Genomic DNA, 21931 nt, shown 5'->3' on the forward strand with positions numbered 1-21931 from the left:
TGCTGGCCTCTCCTCTGGCTGTGGCTCTAGGTGTGACAGTCTTCATTAACTGTGGGTTTCCTTTTTTCTCCTGCAGCTGTGTACAGCTGGGTGGCTGGGTATCCTTCAGCATCTTAATGCCCGGGGGCAGCGGTTCCACACACCACCTTGGGAGCAGATGTGGATATGGGTCAAGGCCAGCACTGTGGGAAGATGGGCATGTTGTCCCCACCCACAAAGGAGGCTGTCTGGTATCTCTCTTGGGGTCTGCAGAACCTTCACTGCCTGGTGATGTGGATGCCAACTAAAAGTGCTGGGCACTGCTCGTCGATTCCGCCTGTGACACCCAGCAGGCAGTGGCCACAGGGGCTGCTCAGTGTCCTGGGTATTTTAGAGGTGTCCCAGGAGTCTAGAGTTTCCTTGGAGAGTGGCAGAAATCCTGGATGGGGGAAATATGGATGGTCCAGGGTTTAAAGGTGGAGAGGGAAGGCGCTGAGCCTGGGAGGAGGAGGTGCCAGGTCCCAGTAGGCCTGCGTGGGCCTGATGTCCTGCCACCCTCTCTGCCAGGCAGGCTTACCTGTGTCCCCAAAGCTGTGCCTGCTGGGCACTTGCATCTCTCACGGCTCTGTGGCAGCAGCACTACTGTGGCCTGGGGCAAGGGTTCTTCAGCGACCCCACACGGCCTGTCGGTACCTGCAGCAGCCACTATGATGGGGAGAGCGGCATGGGTCAAGGAGCTCCTGCAGAAAGCGCCAAGACTGTGTGGAGGATGGTTGCTCCCACCCCTGGTCGTGAGCAGGGTCAATTAACTCACAGAATGTGGTTGTCAGCGACCCAGAGGAAAGCGTGGAGGCAGGGAGAACAGGCTCCCTGTGTGCGTTTCCCCCATTCCCCTCCCTCAGCCCCTGCTCACCTGCTCTGGGTTCCTCCCCCATGTTCTCCCAGGGCTGGGCTTTGCTGTGATGCTTCCGGCCCACTGCAGGGGTCCAGGTACTGGACATGGTCCTGGGGACCCACTGTGCCACCACAGGGGCATTGCCCTTGCCTAGCAGGGCTGTGAGCACCCCCTGGCTCCTCGGTGCCAAGTCTGCACTGGGCTGTGCCTTTGCTTCCTCCCTTTTCTGCCTCTTGTCTGGCCACAGCCTGGGGAGGTCTCGGTGTAGGACGCTCTTCAGGAACTCACTCCGCCATCACACGCGACACTGGAACCTGGTAAAACACACACGACATAAACATCTCCAGGGCAAGGTGCACCCTGACCACTGTTCCTCGGCAGCTCCATGGAGTCAAGCACTTGCGTGTCTGTCATACAGAGGCTCAGCCACATGAGGGAGAGGCAGACTCCTCTGCCGGCACCAGGCGGAGTGCAGCTGGGAGCTGTTTTCTTGGCATTGAGTACCAGCCCCACTGTCTTCTCTTTGAACATCAGAGTTGGCTTTAGCAAATCTGCACCTTTATATCTGATATATAAATAATCAGAGGCAGCATCCAGGGAGATGGAGACAGGAGCAGGAGAGGCGGAGAGTGGAGGGCAGGTCCCTGGTTGGGTGTCTGGGGCGGTGGCTGGCTTTGCCTCCCTGGCAGCCCTGGTCGTCCCTCTCTGCCTCGGCTTGTCCCTGAGTTCCATCCTGGGCCCTGTTCTCCCTGCCCTCAGGATCAGGAAGCGCTCTGGGCAGGGCCAGGCTATTTTCTGTGGTGCCAGCAGTGTCTAGGCTCCACGCGTGGCCGTGCCATGTGTGTGGTCCCGTGTGTCCGAATGGTTCAAGGTGTGAGCACCGGTGTGGAACACGGTACCTTCGGCTCTTTTCTTCCTGAGGGGAAGGAGGTGAGAGGGAAGCCAAGCTACAGGGCGCAGGTGCTGTTCTGCCTTCCATAACCCGTGGTCTGGTAGTCGCCCAGCACGAGGAGGTCTGGGTGGACATTGGGTGGTGAGTGCAGTTCCCTTGTCAGAGTCTCGGTGGCTTCCTGTGTTTCTGAGCTGCTGCCTGCATCTGTCTCTGTGCTGCTGCCTGCGTCTGTCTCTGTGGGGTCCCTGATGGCTCCCTGGGACCCTCAGAGAGCCGTCTCACTGTTGTAGGTGATGCTCTCCGGAAGCCACGCCTTCAGAAGACGGCGACGTGGCACCTGGATGACGTCTTCTTCTCCCTGTACCCCTCCCTGGAGAAGTTTGAGGAGGAGCTTCTGGAGCTCCTGGTGGACGACCACTCCCGGGAGGTACAGCCCTGGCCTCGGGGACTTCTCCGTGCTGGGATGCAGGGCTGGGCACGGATGCTGCTGGGCATGGGCAGTGTGGCCCACAGGACCTGGTCCCATCTCTCCCTTTCTCCTGTCTCTGAAGTGGTCCATTAGGTACGTTTTAGAGGACCCGTTCCCTCCAGTGACCAAGCCCCCTGCAGATCCTGCAGCCTTACGTTGTCTTAAACAGCAGTGAAGGTGTTACCCTGAGATGTGAATTTTGATAGATTGTGAAGCAGCTTCATTTAAAAGTGCATTACGGAGCCAGGTGTGGCCTTGCTCAGCTGTAATCTCTGCACTTGGGAAAGCTGAGGCAGGAGGATTGGAAATTAAGGCTCAGTCTGAGCAGTTTAGACTTTGGGGCTGGGGACGTAGCTCAGTGCAGTGGTCCTGGGATCAATTAAAAAAAAAAGGGAAGGCCTGTCACCAAGTGGGCTTGGAGAAACCCATACAATTTTGGGGGTATGCAGCTCACTTTGGGAATGTCCGGAAGCCGCTGTCCTGTCCCTCCTGCCCTCCACGGTGGTTTCTGTGAGAGGTGCTCCCTGGCCCAGTGCCCCAGGCTCTGCACTGCGGTGTGGACGTTGTCCTGTCTCCTCACTGAGAGCCTGGTGGGGAGCACACTGCCCCCCGTGCTCTGGGAGGTTGGGGGTTCACCTCGTTAGGTGGGACGTCAGAAGAGCTCACAGTGAGGACCGCGCACCCAGGCCCCGGGTAGGGCTTACCTTGTGTGCAGGACTCCCCAGATGCTGCGGGTTCTCCAGGATGCACAGCTCCTCTGTGGCCCCACACTTCCCAGGATGCCCCCGGCGACCTCGCCTTGGCCTGTCCCGCTGTCCCAGGCGCTGTCCGAGCAGGCCCTGTGGCAGGGAGGTCCAGGAACATGGGATGTGCCGTGCACGGCCGGCCCATTCTGGGCTGATGGCCTGGTGGAAACGCCTCTTGTGGGGAGAAGGGTCCCCTGTCACCTCTCTTGCCTGAAAAGTGTTTACCTGTCTGTCTTCCTGTGGGTGGGCTGCATGTACTCTGGGACCCCATGACCTGCTGAAGGGACCCTGTCTGTGTGTCCTGGCTCTTCCTGAGAGGAACCACGCAAGGTGCAAGGATCCTTACAGGTCAGCCATGCTGGCTGCTGGTGCCTGCTGGGGCCACAGCCTTTACCCATGGTGTGAATCCTCTGCCCCTGTAGGCTTTGCTGGGGATGGTTGCAAATCCAATGCAGCAGAGGCTGGAGAATGTCTGCATTTCTGCTTCCTCCCCTGGACTTCTGCCTCTGGGCGACATGGCCCAGCTGCCGCTGGAGGGTGACATGGACCAGACGGTCACCAACACGGGGCTTTGGCCAGAGCTCTCGGGCCTCACCCACTTGGCGTGACCCCCAGGGTGGTCGGCCCTTGGAGGCTGGTGTGCGCCTCTTTCTGTTGGAGGCTGTGGGTGACGTTTGCTGCTTTGGCTGTCTGCCTGTGAAGGTCTTCTGGCAGGTTGGGTCTGCTGGCTTCTCAGGGGTCCCAGAGAGCAGCTCATCCACTGTAGGGCCAGCCAGGTCTCCAGGAAGCACACGTCCAGCGGGCTCTCCTCCCTGTCTGAGACCCTTGACTGGCCCTGGCTCTGCATCACCCTGCCCCTGTGGTCTATGTGTGCAGGATGGGGACGGGGTCTCTGCGGGGCCCTGACTGAACCCAGGGCCACTCCCTGGGCCACCTCTCTGGGTACTGGTGCTAGCCCGTGTTGGCCTTGGGACCGGCGACCCTTCCTGGTGTGCTTCCTGCAGACCTGTGTGCTACACCATGCAGCTTCCCGTCTTGTGTGCACCTGACCATCTGGTGGGTGCCACCAAGCCTCTTCAGTGACTCTGGCACCATGTCTCCCTCGGGCTTAGCGCTGCCAGGGAGTGTGCAGCTGTCCTCTCTGAGCGGGGCCAACCCCTGGGCTCCGCTTGTGAGTGTCAGGACAGGGACCGTTCTGTCCACTGCCTGGTGTCTTGTGCACCGGTGTCCAGTTGTTGCTAGAGTGAGCGTTTCAGTCGGGTTCTGCCAGCGGGTGAGCGGGTCATGGATTATGTGTTTATGGACCAGGTCACTGCTTGCCTCCTCCCCTCTCTGCTGGCGCAGCCTCGCAGAGCCCCACTCTGGGTAAAGTGAAAGCAGAACCCGGAGCGGATGGAAGGGCAGCATCCATTTTCCTGGTGTACTTCCTGCTGCATTCTTATTTTTCAGAGCAGATTGTGTGAGGGAGGAGATATTTTAAGAACCTCATTGTTGGATTTTGCATATTCCCGTAAAATAACTTTATTATGTATTTTAGCAGCCTTTGTGTTTTTTTACTGTCCAACTGGCAGATACTCAGTTATCTGCATAGTTTTATTTTCATTATCCAAAAACTAATAGGCTGAATCTTGGTCCTTTCAGCTTGAGTAATGGACAGTGTAGAGCACTGTAAAACTCAGATCATTTTGCAGAGACCACATAATTTAATAAACACTAATATCCTGCAGGGGTGACCTGCTCATTTGTTAGAGCGCCTGTTCACTTTCTGTTAAGATGAAACGCTTTAATATCCCGCCATCACTTTGGGGCAGATTCCATTTTGATTGGTTTATGACTCACTGCCTGAGTGTGCACCTCCTGCCATCCTCTCCCTCCCTGCGTCCTGTCTCTGTGTGGCGGGGTCGAAAGGCCGCCTGCCCTGCCTCGGTGCCTCCCCGTCCTTGCAGCCTCTCCCCGGCGAGGTGGCTCTGAGCCCCACAGATCCGAGCCTTGTCACCCAAGCCGGGGGAGCCAGAGCGGGCTCAGCAGAGGCGAAGCCAGGGCTGCGTGGGAAAGGCCAGGATCCCCAGGAAGTGTCCCGCAGTGCTTGGACTCCTTTCACTAAGTGTCACCTCACCTGGAGATGCCCGTGACTTCCGCTTTGGCTGCTTCACTCTGCTTGCCTGCTCCCCAGAGCTTCCCCGGGTGCGGGGCTCATTCTGCCCACCCTGTGTCCTTGCAGGGAGGTGGCCTGCTGGACGGTGGTGCCCTAGGGGTTCTGGAGCGGCGCTTGCACGTAGGTGTGCACAACGGTCTGGGCTTCGTGCAGCGGCCGCAGGTGGTGGTGCTGGTGCCCGAGATGGATGTGGCCTTGTCGCGCTCTGCCAGCTTCAGCAGGAAAGTGAGCTCCTCGGCCAGGACCAGGTACCCGCTGGGTGCCCCGCGGAGGTGGGTGGGGACTGCGAGGGCCACGGCGAGGCGAGGCTGTCCCCTGTCCCTCCAGACGAGCCCTCCCCACACTCCTCTGCGCCCACCTGTGCAAAGCTCTGGGTGCCCACTTGGTGGAGCACGCGGGTTGTGTGTGTGCTGTGGCAGCCAGGAGTTTGCATTTTGGATGCTTCTGGCCAGGGCAGCCGAGGGGCCGAGGAGACCCTGCATGGCAAGGCAGATGTACCCCAGGATCCTGGCGTCCCAAAGGCGGAGAGCCCTACTCCATTTAATCTGGTGCTTCCCACCCGAGTCCTGGCATCTCTGGGGCGCCCCGCTGTCCTCTCCTGTGCGTCCCCAGGAGGAGCTGCCTCCCATCCGCCGCACTTCGGGGTGATGCCACCCCATCCTGCAGGCTGGCCCTGGCGGTTTGGAAGAGAGCTGAGTGGGAATGCACAGGGCGGGAGCGACGCCCTCACGGCTCTGACCTGTGTTTCTGACCCAGCTGTGGAAGCCAGGCTCTGGTTTTGAGAAGCCATCTGCGACTCCCCGAGATGGTCAGTCACCCTGCCTTCGCCATCACCTTCCAGCTGGAGTACGTGTTCAGCAGCTTCTCCGGAGCGGACGGCAATGTGAGAATCAGCATTCTGTGCCCAGGTTTCCGGGGGCGGGTGGGCCCTATGTGCCCAGCATGGACATAGTTAGCATGAGTATTCTCTTGCCCACTAAAAGCTGTAGCAAGGCCAGTATGGTGATGCACATCTGTGATCCCAGGACTCTGGGAGGCTGAGGCAGGAGGATCACATTTGATCTTAGCTAAAAGGCCGAGAAGCGATGGGGAGGATCACAAATTTGAGTTCAGCCTGGGCAACTTAATGACTTTAGTGAGACTGTCTCTTAAAAAAAAGTTAAAAGGGGTCGGGGATTTAGCTCAGTGGTTACACCTGAGTTCAATCCCTGGTACCAAAAAAAAAAAAAAAAGCTACAACGAGCTGGGGTCTGTGCATGTAGCTCAATTCAAAGGCTCTGGGTTCAATCCTCAGTGCTGCAAAAAGCAAAAGAAAATTGTAGCAAGTATAGCGTATGATTCTAGAGCACCCTGTCTTTGTGTTCAGGATACATTCTGCTGGCCGATACTGACATAGTTCGGTAAGTTTCATGTATCATGAGTGCATTAATTCATAATTATGGGATCAATAATTATTTTGAAAAACGAGGCCATTTTAGTGTCTTTTTCATATCACATTAAGTGGGAAAGCCCGAATCTGTGAATGATAAATGGCTTCTTAGAGTGGGCTTTACATGTACACATTACAGTAAGGAGTAAGGGCTTGCGGAAATACAGCACGCAGGCATCGTTCACACCGCTGCTCTGGATTGCTTAGTAAACTCAGCTCTCATTATTCTTAGGACTCAGTTTTCTGTGTAACAAATCCAGTGTTGTTTCGACAAGTACCACAGAGGAGGTTGGAGTCCTGTGTGGACTGGCCTGCCCACACCCCAGTGGTTGTCCCCAAGGAGGGGCAGCTGTGAGGATGAAGGAGCCCTGGGGATGGGGTACCGGGGCACAGTGGCCACCCTTCTAGCCTGTGTGATTCAGAGTCCTGTCAGGGACATGGCCCAGGGTCCTGGTCATCTCAGTGGAACTTTGTCCCTGGTCCCACTGTAATTATCTCGAGAAATTTCATTGGCTGTGTGTGGGTGCCTAGGACTGGGTGGGACTGGGGTGTCTTGGGCTGGGGGTGACTTCCAAGCCTGGGAAGTGAGCAGCAGGGGAGTGGGCTATGGGGCACTCCAGGAGGTGCCAAAGGCCCTGACACCTGGTCCTGAGGGGTGCCCCAGGTGCTGCTGCTGGTGTGGGGTGTGGAGAGCACAGGGTAGGGGTGCAGCTTGGCCTTGTGCCTGGGGAGGGGTCCCCATCACTCTGGACTCACAGTTAGTTGCTCCGGGAATATTAATTATAATTTACTCGTGAGTGTGAAGTCTGAGGGCCAGAACAAACCCAGGCGCCCTATGTCTTGTGATACATGTTACGATTCTTTAACTGTTTGCTGGAATGCTTAGTCGCCTTGGCCCCTGGGGACTTTTGGAACATGTCACAGCCCATCAGCTCTTCTGGACGTGGCCTGTGACTGTCTCCATACTGTGTTCCGTTCACTGTTGTCAGGTGCTTTCTTCAGTGCAGCCCGGGAAGGGGCTGTGCCCTGGCAGGAGATGGTTTTCCCCACGAGTCACTACCATGGAGCAGTTAAGGGGTGAGGCCTGTGTCGGCCCCCCACACGAAGAGATCCAGATGTCGGAGGAAACAAGGACACCCTCAGCGCCAGCCCGGGCTTGCTCCTTCTCCCCAGCTGCCTGTGAGACGGTGGGAACACAAGCCTCAGACACACGTGGCCCCTCTGTGGCTCACGTGGGCCTGAGGGGCTGGGGGTGGGTCACGCTGCTGGGCTTCTGGCCCCTTGTTCTGAGGGACGCCACCTGCAGCTGGATGAGACCCTCCAGGCATGTTCATACTTCCAGGACACGGGTCTCCTCCTTCCTTCTTGTCCCTTTGTGGGGCTTCTTCTGTTAGGAAATTTAAACCAACGTGGACTTCTGTTAGGAATTTTAAACCAATGTGGACTGGGCAGTAACTTGAACCCAGGCCACACCTGCAGTTTCTGCCTTCCTGGGCCATTTGCTTTCTGTCCCTCTCCACAGCCCTTTCGCTTTGCTCTGAGGCAAGTTCCAGGCATAACTTTCATCCACAAACACTTTGGCGTGCACATCTTTAAAAATACTTTTTCTATTCTAAAAAAATGTCATATAGACAGGTGGGGAGAAACGCAGTGACCTCATGTGTTCCCAGCAGCAGCCTCAAGCTCACTGTTCACGGCTGGCCTGGCCTCTGTGATTTCTCCTCCATTGGTTTGGAGTACATCCTTGCTGTCGAGCCCTCCACCCACATTTATGCCCTGGGTCTGCAGAGACAGAACCTGGCGCCTTGCCGCAGACACCCTCATTGCACTCAGAGCTTGACATAAATTCGTCCAGCTCATCAGATTCTCAGTCAGCCCTGGTGGACATAGCTCATCTTCCTACTTTACAAGTGGGAGGAGCGAAGCAGCCCCTGTCCCAGGAACAGATCCCTGAACGAAGTTCCTGCCCGAGCCAGGCCGTGCATGTTTTCTTGCTGTGGGCTGATCCCTGATGCTGCTGTGACCCTGCTGTGTCCCTACGCTGGCCTTCTGCTCTGCCCTCCGTCTCCCAGCGTGTGCTCTTCTTTCTGGCCCTTGGATCGTGGATTCATGCTTCAGGCCAGCTGCCGGGAGCCGCAGTTGCCCATGGCCCTCGTAGGCTGTCCATCTGTCCACAGCATAACAGGAGGGGAGCCTGGTCCGGAGGATGCCGGCTGATACCGCATCCAGCCCGTGCCCGATCACCTGTGTGAATGAATTCCCTGGGCTCCAAGTTACTCAAAACAAACCAGCAGGCCCAGGTGCTGTTTTTCGCCATCCTTTAGTTAGTCTAAGCTGCTGGCACCCAGTCATTGCCCTGCCTTTGGCTTAGCTGTGAAGAGGCCAAGAAGCAGCCTTTCTCCCTGGACTCTGGGGACCGAGCGCCTTGTCGGGTCTGACTGCGACACTGCTTTGGGGATTGTGGCTGTGCAGGGCGGGGCTCCCTGAGGCTTCTGACTGACTCCCAGGGCACAGGAGCAGAGCACATGGGGCAGAAGAGCACTGAAGAGCCAGACCCTGCGTCTTGCTGCGTTTTCACTTCAGAATGCCCAGTCTTCCCTGGGCTCGAGGGGGTGAAAACAGAACTTTTGGAGGTCACGTGACTAAGCAGGCCCTCCCCGACCTCTGAGTGGTGGAGATCTAGCCAGTTTAGTGTTTACCTATCGGACTGCTGTTCGTGAACAAAACGTGCCGGTTTAACAAAAGTTGGGGCGCTGGCCTCGTGCAAGGAGCTGGTCTAGGTGCCTGGGATACAGCGGTGCCGTGCTCTGGAGTTCTCTGTGTTTGGAGATGTTCTGAAAATTCCATGAATCTAAATTTCCTGAAGCTTGACAGTTAGATCTGTAGCGGGTTTTTAAATTTTCATTTTCATGTTCTGTGATACTGGGGATTGAAGCTAGGGCTCCTGCCCTGAGCTACATCCCTGCCTCTTTTATAAAAATTTTGAGACAGGGTCTTGTTAAACTGTTAAGTTGCCCATGCTGGGCTCTAATTTGAGATCCTTCTGCCTCAGCCTCCTGCTGTGCTGGATTACAGATGTGCGCCTCCACGCCTGGCTATAGGGAGCTCTTCTGAGGTGTTTTGGAATCGTCCCTCTGTGTTCTGGAGCTCAATGCATGTCCTGGTCCAGTCTCTTCCGTGCTGCCTGGCATAGAGGGCAGCGTGTGATGCCTTGGGAGGAGGCATCTGTGTTTCTGTCTGCCACAGCTTGAGGCTTTGTTCTCCAAGCCCTGCAAGCGGTCAGGGCTGCTGATCTGCTGATTCAAAGTCGTCCACCCTTGACATTGCTAAGGAGGGAGAAACTGCTGAATTTCCTGCTTCATCCCAAATGTCAGGCTTCTCTTAGGGCTTTAGGAAAGATAGCAGCTTTTTAAAAACCGAGTTTTGGTTTGTCTTTTTAAAAATGTACTTTTGAGCCGGTGTTCACACACTGGAGCAGCAGCAGAGAGCGCCGTGGAGGCAACCTGCTGGACTCTGGTGGGGATGCTCCGTCCGCCTTGGCTCTGACCTGGACACTCTCAGCCAGGCTGCTCCTGAGAGCAACTCCATTGGCCTGTTGGGATCCACCTCGGGAATGGGTGCAGGTTTCTGGCTGTTAGTTGACTCAGAACTTTACAGCTTCAGGGGACAAACTGGAGGAAGTGCCCGTCCTGGGCTCGCGGGTGTCTATGCAGGGTGCTTTTTGTCGTGTGAGGATCCTTGGCCTCTGTCACCAGCCATCTTCCTCTCCCAGCATTTCCTTCATGAACGCTGCCTTCCTGCCCAGCCAGGAGTCAGAAGGAAGCTGAGGACTGCGTCTCTGGATCCAGGCAGGTGGGAAGCACTGAGGCAGGTGGCACAGAGCCTGTCCCTGCCCGGTCCCACCCCCTCGCCTGCCCAGTGCGCCCTGAGGTAGGGGTGGCAGCAGAAGTTCTCGTGGTCGCCTGAAGTGGAAACCGGAAGCAGGTCAGCCTGAACAACCAAAAGGGACTCTGGCTCTCGTGCTGGGCCAGTCAGGAAGGGGTCTGGTTTCAGGAGCCTCTGGGCATCTTGGGCTTTTTTTTTTGGTTGTTGTTTTTAAAATAAACCCCCCACCGTGACCATACAGAGCCCAGGGCTCCTTACGTGAGTCTTGGTTGTACACACTTGTAGCCGCTGCTGTCTGGGCACCTGGCTTCTCCTTGCTTCTGAAACCTCTGCTCATCTCCCCAGATCCTGCCGCCTTCAGCAACTGCTGGTTTGAGGCCTCTGTACTTCAGCTTTCCATGCCTGCTGGGACAAATTACTGCCCGCCCACTCGGTGGCTCTCAGGTGGGGCAGCTTGGGTCTTGCAGGTCTGGAGACGGAAGCTGTCCCTGTGCCGATCGCAAGGTTGCAGCAGGCCGCGCTTCCTGGCCGGGCCCTCCCCGCCTCTCCAGCACCCAGGCTGTGGCCTGGCTGGGTCTCAGGGAGTCAGTGTGGGGCCTGGCCAGTCCTGTGGCTGTTCCTGGAGGTGGGGAGGGCCCTTCTGCAGTTTCCTTCTGCACTTCCCAATGACCAGGGACACAGAGTTCTCTGTTGTGTGCGTCTCTGTCGTTAACGCTCTCCACAAGTGGCCGTTCCGCAGTCTCTCCCATTTCTGTTTTGAGTTGTCCGGCTTACTGCTGAGTAGGTGGAGTCGGGATACAAATCCCAGGGCAAATACAGGTGTTATGAATGCATTCATAGCTTGTACCTTACCTATTTTCTTAACACTGTTATTACTTGTAACAGTGGCATAATCGGACTTCATTTCATTTCCTTAACTCTTGCATGTGGACATGGTACCCAACTATTGATAATCTGCAGAAATACAAAGGACTCTGGCTCACTCTGGACCCAGGACCACTGATTGCTGACAGATGGTTGCTGTGTTTGCTTTCCCTGCATTTGCTCTCCTGTTGCCTGCCTGGTGTGTTACAAACCCTTGTTTCCCTGGACGTTTGCGGTCCCTGACCCCTGAACTTCATGGGCACCCATGGGAATCTCTCAAGGCTGCGGCTCTTCCTCTGTGACCCCAGCAAGGCCATTGTCCGGGCACTGTGTGGCGCTGGCCAGTGCTTTGGTCCAGCCCGCGTCCCTGTCCTGCCCACCCAGCTCTTGGTGGCATTTTTCCTCCAGGACAGCATCCGGCCAAGGTTCTTGTGTTTAGTTTCCATGTCTGGTGCCCTTGCACGTGGAACAGTTCTTGGCCTTTCTTTGTTTTTTATGATTTTATTTTATTTTTTAATATCACAGTCTCTTCTCCAAGTTGTTGAGAATCTTTAGATTTCTCCTTATTTAGATTGCTCCTTCTGATCAGAATAGGATGACGGCTTCCTGACCAGAAGATTGTGTGAGTGAGGCCCATGTCTTGGGCACTCGCTGTCCACCGGAGGCCATCTGGCCAGTGCGGGTGACATTGCCTGTGTTTTCTTCTGGTTGACAGTCTCAGGGGCCTCACCTAGGTTTCCCCCTGTGGCATCCTTGATGCCCCATCCATAAGGAGCCCTGGGCATCCCAACCCCACCCACGGGTGAGCCATTCTTTCACTGGGCGTGATTAAACTTCTTAAATTGCTGCCCATAATTATTTTGGTGCCCCAGTTGTCCCAGATTTGGGCAGATGGATCCCTTCAGGCCGGCCTGGTGTCCTTGTGGCTCTTCTAGCACGGCCTGTTCCCCAGCACTCTGCTGTCTGGCATAACGGGGAGCCCCAGGGGCGCCTGACCTTGTCCCTGTTCCCGACAGGGTGGCTGCAGTTCCTGTGAGGATCTGTGGTGACCCACACTCTGCCTTTAAAAGCATACACTTCCTTCCTGTAACAGTTTTAGGGCCACAGAAAAACTGTGAATGATAGTCAGAGTTCTGGTGCACCACCCCGATCCCCTGTGAAGGTCACCAGTGACTGGGTTTGAGTGTCGGTGTGGACCAAAGCCCGCAGTTCCCTGGTGTCTCCCTCCCTGTGCCGGGTTCCTCCTCTGTGGCCTCCCTTGGATGGTACCTGCTCTGTCATCCTGTCTCCTTAGGCTCCTTCAGACTGTAATGCTTGCTCACTGCTTGTTTGTGATGAGCCCTGGTTCTTTATAAAGGTGAATAACGAGTTGGGAATCAAGATCCAGGGTGTGTGTTTGTGTCCAAGCTTTCGCAGGGGACAGAGCTAGGAGGGGGTCACACATGGGGACACACGCCCATCCTTGCCCTAGCTTATAACCTCCAGTCCCTTCCTCAGGGCCCCGCCCTCTGTACCGCGCTCCTTCAGCAGAGAGAATGTAGCTCTGGGCTGGCACTGTCCCTGCGCCCAGATTTAGACCTGAGGTGGTTTTTCGAGTTGCCTGTCCCACACTCCATGGAGCACAGCCTTCCCCGAGGCTGAGGGTTCGCTTGTACCTCTCCCCACTGGGACTGGGGTGGCCCAGGGTGTCTGTCCCCCGTGTGAAGTTACCCATTTGGGCCACAAGTGGGCCCTTCTGGTACTGTTTTCACTTAGAGTTATTTTCCCCACCATTCTTAGTGTTCACCTCATCTGTCTGCCTGGCTACCTGTCTGTCCATCTGTCCATCCATCTGCCATGGGCATGGAGCCCAGGGCCTGGTGCTCCCTGGGAAGCTGCTACCACTGGGCGGCACCCCAGCCCCTAACATCTGCCCCCTCCCGCTGCCTGTGCACCCCATGTCCCCACTCATGTGTCCCAGGCCTCGGAGCTCCCTTTCTTTGCTTCCTGCTCCTGTTTGTGGTGAGGGTGGCCCTGCGTGTGGGTACTGCGTGGACGGGGCCTCCCCTCTGCCCTGGTAGCCATAGGGTGTCCTGGGGCCGCTGGCCCCTTTGCAGTACAGGCTACACTGTTTCCAGATGCTGCTGTCTATGTGCTGCCATCTGTTTCTCCGCAGATGCTCAGCTGCACCTTGTCTGTGTTTTGCTTTTGTGGATTGTTGTTCTTACTATTTTAGAACCAGACCCAGCACGCCATGCGGCTCTTACCATGTGGCACGTGGTGGTTTCCATGATCGTTGGGTTTTGGGGCTCTTGTGGCCTCATGTGCAGCAGAGCCTCCTGGGCCAAGACACACAGGTGGGGACTGGCAGCTCCTCTGAGGCACCGCAGTGACCGAGGAACCCTGGATTGTAGTGTCTCCCAGGACTGGGCCTGTTTCTGCTATGGCTTTGCCCACACTTTGATGTAAATCTTTCTTTTTTCCTTTGAGATAAAGTCTCATTATGTTGCCCAGGTTGGCCTTGAGCTCCTGGGCTCAGGCCATCCTCTCGCCTCAGCCTCCTGAGTAGCTAGGATTACAGGTGTAGGCTGATTTGCTGGCTGGGTGATCTCTCCCTAACCAGCAGAACTCACACATGGTCACAGCCTGCCACATAATTGCTTCCGTTCCTACTCTGCGCCTGGCCTTTTCCTCAGTACCCAAGCATTGGGAAGCCCTGACTGCACAGTCTCCATGTGGGGTACGAGCTGACACTGCTCAGGGATGCTGCCAGGGGCCACAGCCCAGGCATCCCAGGAAGAGGGGATGCCAGGGGTGAGGAGGAATGGGTACTCGTGCGGCTGACAGCTACCACACGGGAGAGATCTGTGTGTGCCGAGAGCCAGAGAACCCGAGAGAACTGGGGCTTGGAAGACGAGGTGTCTGCGTTGCCTAATTTGAAAAATAAAACCAGGAGCTGCACAAATAGCCCGACAGCTTGGGTCCATAGCTCATCTTTGGACCCTGTCATAAGTTTGCTTTTCCACAGTTGGCTGTTCACAAAGGTAATCTAGAGGTAGCTGAGTCCTGAAAGGGATTTAGCAACCACTTTTCCTCACGTCATTTTACTTTTAAAATTGGTGTGGTGGTGCAACCCTGTAAATCCCAGCACTCCGGAGGCTGAAGTGGGAGGATCGCGTTGAGTTGGAGGCTAGGATGGGCTACACAGTGAGTTCAGCCTGTAGTTCAGAAGTGTAGTTCAGCTTGAACTATGTAGTGAGACCCTGTTTCAAAAAACAAAAACAAAAGGCAGTGGGTTCATCATGAACTTTGCGTTGTTCCTAGTCACTGCCCAGCACTAGTTACAACCGCCTGCAGCCAGTGGGTGGGGCAGAGACACACGCTGCTGTCCGTGATGAGGGCTGAGTCCCTTCAGGGGATTCTAGGGTTTTCTCACTGAGTGCTCAGGGCATGAAATCTCCCTGTACCTGGCCCAGGATGTGATTGTGGTGGTGTCCTGACCACAATGTCCAGTGCAGCCGTGGCTTGGGTCAGCTGGACCCCGCTGCAGGAGACAGTGGTTTGTAGTCCAGCTGCGTGTGGGGAAGAGACAGCAACTTGAATCCTAATATTGACTGTGGATTTTCCCTGAATGGACACAGAGGCTACAAGAGATGGGTGTCAGCTGCAGGGACATCTGGGAGAGGCTGCCCTGAACTTGGATGTCTCCTGGCATCTCCTTTCCTGGAGGATGCCCCTCCGACTGCAGTTACGATGCTCATCCAGGTGCCCCTTTGGGTCCCTTCACCGCACCAGGAGCCCTGCACATCTCAGCTGCCTGGGGAGGGAGCCCCGGGGGTGGCATCCCTACCCACAGCCCCTTGCCACTGGCCGTTTCTTCTCCTCATGTGGCTGTGGAGACCGGTGGCTCTTCCCCTGGCTCCCCCAGCTGGGAGGCCCATTGTGTCTGCGGGGCTCACTCAGTCCCAGGCTGACTCTGCTCCCCGTGATCTCCCTTCCTGGCTGTGCAAATGCTCCGCCTACCAGAGAAACCTGCAGAGGTGCCAGCAGGACAAGGCTGTCACCTCCAAAGTCCTCTGCTGGGTGTCACTGGGCTCACTGCCCAGCTGGTGACGGTACAGTCTCCGGCACAGACCTGACCTGAGCTCTGCTGTATCCTCCCACTTCTTTTTTTTTTTTTTTGGTACCAGGGATTGAACTCGGGTCCTTGTGCTTGCAAGGCAGGCCACCGAACCGCTGAGCTAAATCTCCAGCCCTGTCCTCCCACTTCTTAAAAAAAAAATGGATAAAAGGGGCGACTTTAAAAGACTGCTGAGTCAAGGCCCGGAGCCACCCTTGTGGACCTTACTGTCTTCTCCTGTGCTGCCACCCCAGGGTTTCCTCAGGGTCCCATTCCTTTTCTGTGGCCAGTGACAGAGCAGGGAGAAAAAGGAACAGCACCTAAAGCTCCAGCTTTATGACATTGATCTCCCAGTGTCATGTGGAGCCACATTTATGAAACGTACTGCTAAAGATCTGCTGCAGAAAATGTGCTAAGCACCCCAGCATATACACCGCACTGCTCACTCTGGGTAAAGTGCGGTCCTTAGTGTTTCCTGACCAAATTGCCAGGAGTTGTGAGGTGCAGTGTTCAGAAACTCGCAGACACATCCTTGTGGGAACAGGGGAGCCTCGACGCAGTGCTGGCCTTCAGGGGGATCCCATTGCCACCTTGAGTGGAGAAGGATGGGAAAGGGTCCCTCTTAGACTGCTGGGTGGCTGCTGTGTCCTCCTGCCTCAGTTCCTCCTTCTGTAAAATGGGCCCAGTGGTCCCGGCCCCTTGCTCCCTGGGCTCTGGATACATTTTGCATTCTGCTGACTTCCAGGTGGTTTCTGTGATAACTCACATGTTATGTGCTTTGCTTCAATTCCAGGCCGCATCTGTCGCTCCCTCGTCCCACTTGGCGTGCATGCGCATGGTCCGCTGGGCCGTCTGGAACCCTGACCTGGAAGCCACTGATGGCAGGGTCACCTTGCCTCTGCAGGGCGGGACCGGGCCCAACCCCTCCCGCTGCCTGGTCTACAAGGTGCCCCCGGACAGCAGGAGCTCTGAAGAGGTAACACCACACTTCTCACCCGCACCGGTTCTCCAGAGAGCTGCTAGTGAGCTCATTTGCAGAACTGGAAGTTGGCTGATGTCTGCAGATGTTTCAGAATGTTCTCGTGTCGTGGATGTGCCCTGGAAAAGACAGAGAGGATGGCTGGGTCCTAGAATGGTCTAAACTGATGGTGATCTTACCCGCCAGTGGCCTGCTGTTCTGTGCATGCCTGCTCCAAGGGCATCTCAATGCCTGGGATGGTGGCTTCCCAGGGCCCCACTGGGCAGGGGGAGCCATGGCACAAGAGCGAGCCCTGAGGCCTGGCTCTCAGCCCCCGGCCCCACACCTGTCGGTGACCTGTCCATCACCTCCACAGCCTTTGGCTCTGTCAGCTATGTAGATGCAGGTCCACGGCAGGAATTCCCAGGTTTTGAAAAATATATTCCAAATTGACTGCTCCCAAGCTCCAATCTGGAAAGCCAGTGAAGTGGGGCAGGATGAAGGGAGTGCAGGGATCTGGTCCCTGGGCTGCCCCTGCCCATGGTGGCCTCGGAGGGTCCTTTGCAGAGGCCGAGGACTCCACTCTGCCCTGGTTGTGTGTGGAGTCCGTCCTGACCCTCCGAGATGTAGCTGGCCCCTGCAGTCCTAATATGCCTGTGTCAGCGGAGCAGACGGAAGCCTGTTAGCACTCCATTGCCTCATTTTTCTAAGGGAAGGGGACCGTACCTACTATTTCAGTATGTCACTTCTGTGCTGACTCTAGCAACGGATATTATTTTCAGTGTTATTTACGATTTGGATAATGCTTTGGGGACTAGGACACAGGAACAGCTGATTGTGCAGCTTTTCTTATTATAAGGAATGTCTCTCGTTACGGGGCCACGTTTTGCTGCATTCCCACATGGTCTAGCTGGAGCCCTTATTATAAAATTGCCATCGGAGATCCTGAGGCCATCGCCATTCTCCCTGCTACCTTCCCGTGTGTGTGTGTGTCTGTGTGTGTGTGTGTGTGTGTGTGTGTGTGTGTGTTTATCCCATTTACTTCTTGGCCAGTCATGCCAGTTCACTGCCTTCATTTATAAGTGCACACGCTGTGTGTGGCATGAGTATCTCTCAGGTGCGCCTATTCCCGGCACCCCAGCGTGCCAGAGATTGCTGTTTTCTGTGAGCATTACTACGTCTGCAGCAGTTCCTCAGCATCAGTCCTGCTCACATTCAGGCAGTGCTTCTTGCCAGGCTGCTCTGTGCTCTGAGGTGCTCTGCAGCAGCTCCAGCTTCTGTCATCCAGCACCAGCAACACCCCCAGTTGTGACAGTCCACAGTGTGTGCAGACATCGCCTGTGTCCTGCCCTAAACTGACAGAACTGACAAAGCCAGTGAACGACACCAGTGTCACAGCCCCCATCGGCTCCTGTACTGTGGGTCACAGCTTCTGCCCTTTCCCCCTGGCCGTGGTGCTTGTCAGGGCAGACCTGTTGGGAACCTGGCTCAGGTGACCGGTCACCTGTCTGGTCATGCATCCATGCAGTGAACTTTCAAGCACCTGCAGGTTCAGGGTCTCGTGGAATTAGCAGATGAGTAGGAGTGGCAGAGATTAGCCAAGGAAATGTGTAAGTGTTATGAATGTCCCAGTTTTTTTTTTTTTTTTTTGGTACAGGAGATCAAACTCAGGACCTTGCCTTTTCGAGGCAGGTGGTGGCACCACTGAGCTAAATTCCTGGCCCTCCCACACAGTTTTTGACTAAGCAGATTTTAGGGTTTACATTGTTGATGATTGTTTTACTGTTGTTTACTGGGAAACAAAATAACATATCCTGATTATGTTTTCTTCTTAAATAACTCCTGTCCTTTTCTCCTGAGCATATAATTGTCTCTTTTATAAAAAAAAAAAAAAAGTATCTTCGAAAGCTGCCACTTTCAATTCTTGGCCATGACTTATGATATTTACCTTTGTTTTCCAGATAATATGCTTTTACTATAATTTCTTAGTTTATCAATTTTAGACATTATACACTGACTTCCAGGAATGATAGATGTGGCCCCTAGCTCTCTCACACACCCGTCTGTCTAAGCCACATCTTCTCACTGCTCGACTTTGATTCAGCTCAGCCTCAGGAAGTGCGCAGCATGGCAGGGCTGGCGGGAGAACCCACAGGCCCCTGGGAACTGAGAGGGCTGAGGGACAGCACCAAGGGGGAAGCTGGGGGCGGCCTCAGTCTGTTGAGAGAAGCCTGTGCTCACCCGAAGCTGCAGTGTATGGACCTGGCTCTGAACAGCAGGCCAAGGAATTGGAGAACTGAACTGGGGGGCGGACAACTGTCTGTCCCAGACCTGCCACAGGAGGAGCACGTGCAGGAGAAACCCGAGGGCACACCACCTGGGCTTTGGGAATGGCACTGATGTGGGAACCACAGTCCATGGGAGGCTACCTGGAAACTAGCCCCAGCCCACTGGGCTGAGCTCTGCTTTAGCAAAACTATCAATAGTCTTTTTTCATGGGATTTAAATCAACCTCAGTATGTCATAATGTAATATCCAAAATGTCCTTGATAGCATCTAAAATTAACTGACATGCAAAGAGCCTGGAAGATCTCCACTTGTAGGGAAAAGACATTTAATATACACCAGCCCTGAGATGACACAGTATTGGAATTACTGGACAAAGACTTTAAAGCAGACATTATAAAGATGCTCTAGGAAGTAAGAGCTAACACTCTTGAAACAAATGGAAAGATGAAAAGTCTTAGTAAAGACAGAAGATGTGAAAAAGAATGGAGTGGAAGGTTTAGAACTGAAAATAAAGTAACCAAAACGAAAAATGCACCACGTAGAGTCCCTAGCAGGGTGGTGATGGCAGAGGAGCCAGTGAACCTGAAGGTAAATTGATAGCATTGATTCTGCCTGAACAACAGAGAAAGACTGATTGGAAGACAGTGGACAGAGTGCCCTGTGGGGCAGTACCAAAAAGACTGACCCTGTGTCCACAGCATCCCATTGGGGGAGAAGGATGTGGTGTAGAAAATAAAATATTTGAAGAAGCAGTTGTTGAAAACATCCCTTGTTGAAGGGTAATAATGGAAAAGAAAAAAATGTGAGAAAATGAAAAGATGGAAATAAAGTGTTTGTAAATGGGGAGGGGAGGAAAGGGTGAAGGGAGGGCAAGGACAAGGGGAAAAAATGAGAACCAAGACCTGTCATGTAAAGATCCCAATAATGAATGTAACTGTACTGTGTACCTAAAATGTACCAATAAACTCAGTGAGAGAGAGAGAAAAAAAAGAAAACATCCCTTGTTTGGCAAAACTCCTAAACCTACAGATCCAAGAAGTTGAGTGAACGCCAAAGTGAAATGTAGGGACCCACACCCAGACATGTCACATGCTGCCGAAAACGACAGTGAAAGTCATCTTGAGAGCAGCTGTGGCAACGTGGTGCATTACTTTGAGAATGAGTGATTTGAGGGACTGTGGATTCTTTGTTAGAAACCATGGAGGCTGGAAGGACAATAGAAGATGGCAGCACAAAGACCCGGCACCCAGACTCCAGTCCTCAGCGAGATTTGTGGAGGCACAAAGGTGACGCAAGACACCCGCAGGTGGGTGAGGACCAAGAGAATTCATCCACAGTGGGCATCTTCTATGGGAATGGCTGAAGGAGTTTCTTCAGGCAGAAGGGAGAGGATGCCCGTTGGAAATACGGAAACTCAGGAGTGAAGGACCGCAGGAATGATGATGGAGAGAGAACATCTTCTGTTCTTGAGTCCTTTGTTTTTTGAGGCAGGGTCCTGCTGTGTAGCTCAGGCTGGCCTCAAACTTGGGGTGATCCTCCTGCCTCAGCCTCCTGAGTGCTGGCACTATGGCATGCGATACCATGCCCTGCTGTTTGTTTTTTTGTTTTTTTTTTCTCGTACCAGGGATGAAACTCAGGACCTTGCGCTTGCGAGGCAGACAGCAGCACCACTGAGCTACATCCCCATCCCCACACTGTTCTTGAGTTCATTAAAATATGTTAGATGGTCGAAGCAAAAATGATAGGTCAGATTTCAAGGCATGTAGGTAGCTATGAGAGATGAGGCAGCTATAAGGAGGCCAGGTACTAGCACTATGTGGTGTAGGGTTTTTGCATTCTACTTGATTATATACTTTTGTTTTGCTTTTTGAGACAAGGCCTCTCTATGAAGCCCAGCCTGGCCTTGAACTCACGGTAGACCTCCTACCTCAGCCTCCCAAATGCTGGGATTACAAATGTGTGCCATCAGGTCTGGCAGGAATTTATATTTAAAACCTAGAGCAGCCAGGCGTGGTGGCGCACGCCTGTAATCCCAACACTCAGGAGGCTGAGGCAGGAGGATTGCTGTGAGTTCAAGACCAGCCTGGGATACATAGGTCCAGGTCAGTCTCAACTACATAGTGAGACCCTGCCTCAAAAAACAAACAAACAAACAAACATACAAAACCTAGAGCAGTCACTAGAACAGAATACAAAGAGATAGAAGCCCAACAGATAGATAAAATGAGATAATTCAAAAGATAGGGGAAATGAGACAAGAAACCAGAGGAGCAAGTAATAACAAAATAGCTGTTCTGAATCCGAATGTACTAATCATTACATTAAGTGTCAATCACCTAAACATTTTGTGTGAAGTCAGAGGTTGTCAGACTGAATGAAAAAAAAAAGTTTTTTACTTTAAATGTAACAACGTAGTGGCACATGCCTGTCATCCCAGCATTCAAGAGGCTGAGGCAGGAGTATTGCCTCAAGTTTGAGGCCTTGGCTATATAGTGAGTTCAAGGCCAGCCTGAACTATATAGTGAGACCCTGTCTCAAACAAACAAACACAAATAAAAATAAATAAGTAACGGGCCAGGGAATTTAGCTCAGTAGTGCCACTGCCTGCTTCACAAGCACAAGGCCCCGAGTTTGACCCCTGGTACCAAAAAAGAAAAAGAAAAAAAAAAGAATAAATAACAGTGTAGGCTAAAAGTAAAAGAATGGAGGACAGTCCATGTAAGCACTGACAGAGAACTGGAGGGGCTGTGTGAGTATCTTTCAAAGCAGACTTTGGCATCAAGGAAATTTCCAGAAACTGAGAGATCACATCTGTTGAAAGATATGGTCACCAAGAAGACATCTTGATCCTGAAAGTGTCTGCGTCAGACAGGAAGCTTCAGAATATGCACCACAAAGCTGCTAGAAAGGAACAGAGAAAGACGCAAATCCATGATGGTGTCTAGAGGCCTTGCCTCTCTAAGCAGACAGAAGCCACTGGGACATAAAAGAATCAAAGACGTCTTCATCCAGTTGCGTCTGGTTGTCATCGGCCAGCAGCCTCCCGGAAAACAGCAGAACAGGGCTGAACACAAGAATAGTCACCAGGTTAGACCACATCCTGGCCACGAAACAAGCTGACAATTTAACAAGGATTAAGATTTTGCAAGATATAATCTCTGGTCATAATGGAATTAAATTAAAAATCATTAGCAATAAAAATATAAAAATTACCAACCATCTAGTACTTGGGAGGCCAAGGCAGGAGGATCACCATGAGTTCAAGGCCAGC

General features: G+C 53.9%; 1 protein-coding gene across 8 annotated transcripts in view; it reads left to right on the forward strand.

The window, feature by feature from the left end:
• The window catches only part of Nphp4 (nephrocystin 4), a 97896-nt gene that overhangs the window by 31018 nt on the left and 44947 nt on the right, over positions 1–21931 (forward strand). For 6 of the 8 annotated variants that reach the window (XM_010627835.2, XM_010627840.2, XM_010627838.2 and 3 more), the window contains 5 exons: positions 2057–2193; positions 5203–5384; positions 5893–6019; positions 7555–7752; positions 16207–16389. In XM_010627835.2, the coding sequence (XP_010626137.1) occupies positions 2057–2193; positions 5203–5384; positions 5893–6019; positions 7555–7752; positions 16207–16389 (827 nt within the window). Of the gene's footprint in view, positions 1–2056; positions 2194–5202; positions 5385–5892; positions 6020–7554; positions 7753–15031; positions 15059–16206; positions 16390–21931 lie in introns of those variants that run through there. The other 2 variants (XM_010627836.2, XM_010627845.3) reach the window with 2 other exon arrangements.

The sequence above is a fragment of the Fukomys damarensis genome, unplaced genomic scaffold, assembly GCF_012274545.1.
Source record: "Fukomys damarensis isolate Sample0158 unplaced genomic scaffold, DMR_v1.0_HiC HiC_scaffold_23, whole genome shotgun sequence".
In the NCBI taxonomy this organism is placed as follows: domain Eukaryota; kingdom Metazoa; phylum Chordata; class Mammalia; order Rodentia; family Bathyergidae; genus Fukomys; species Fukomys damarensis.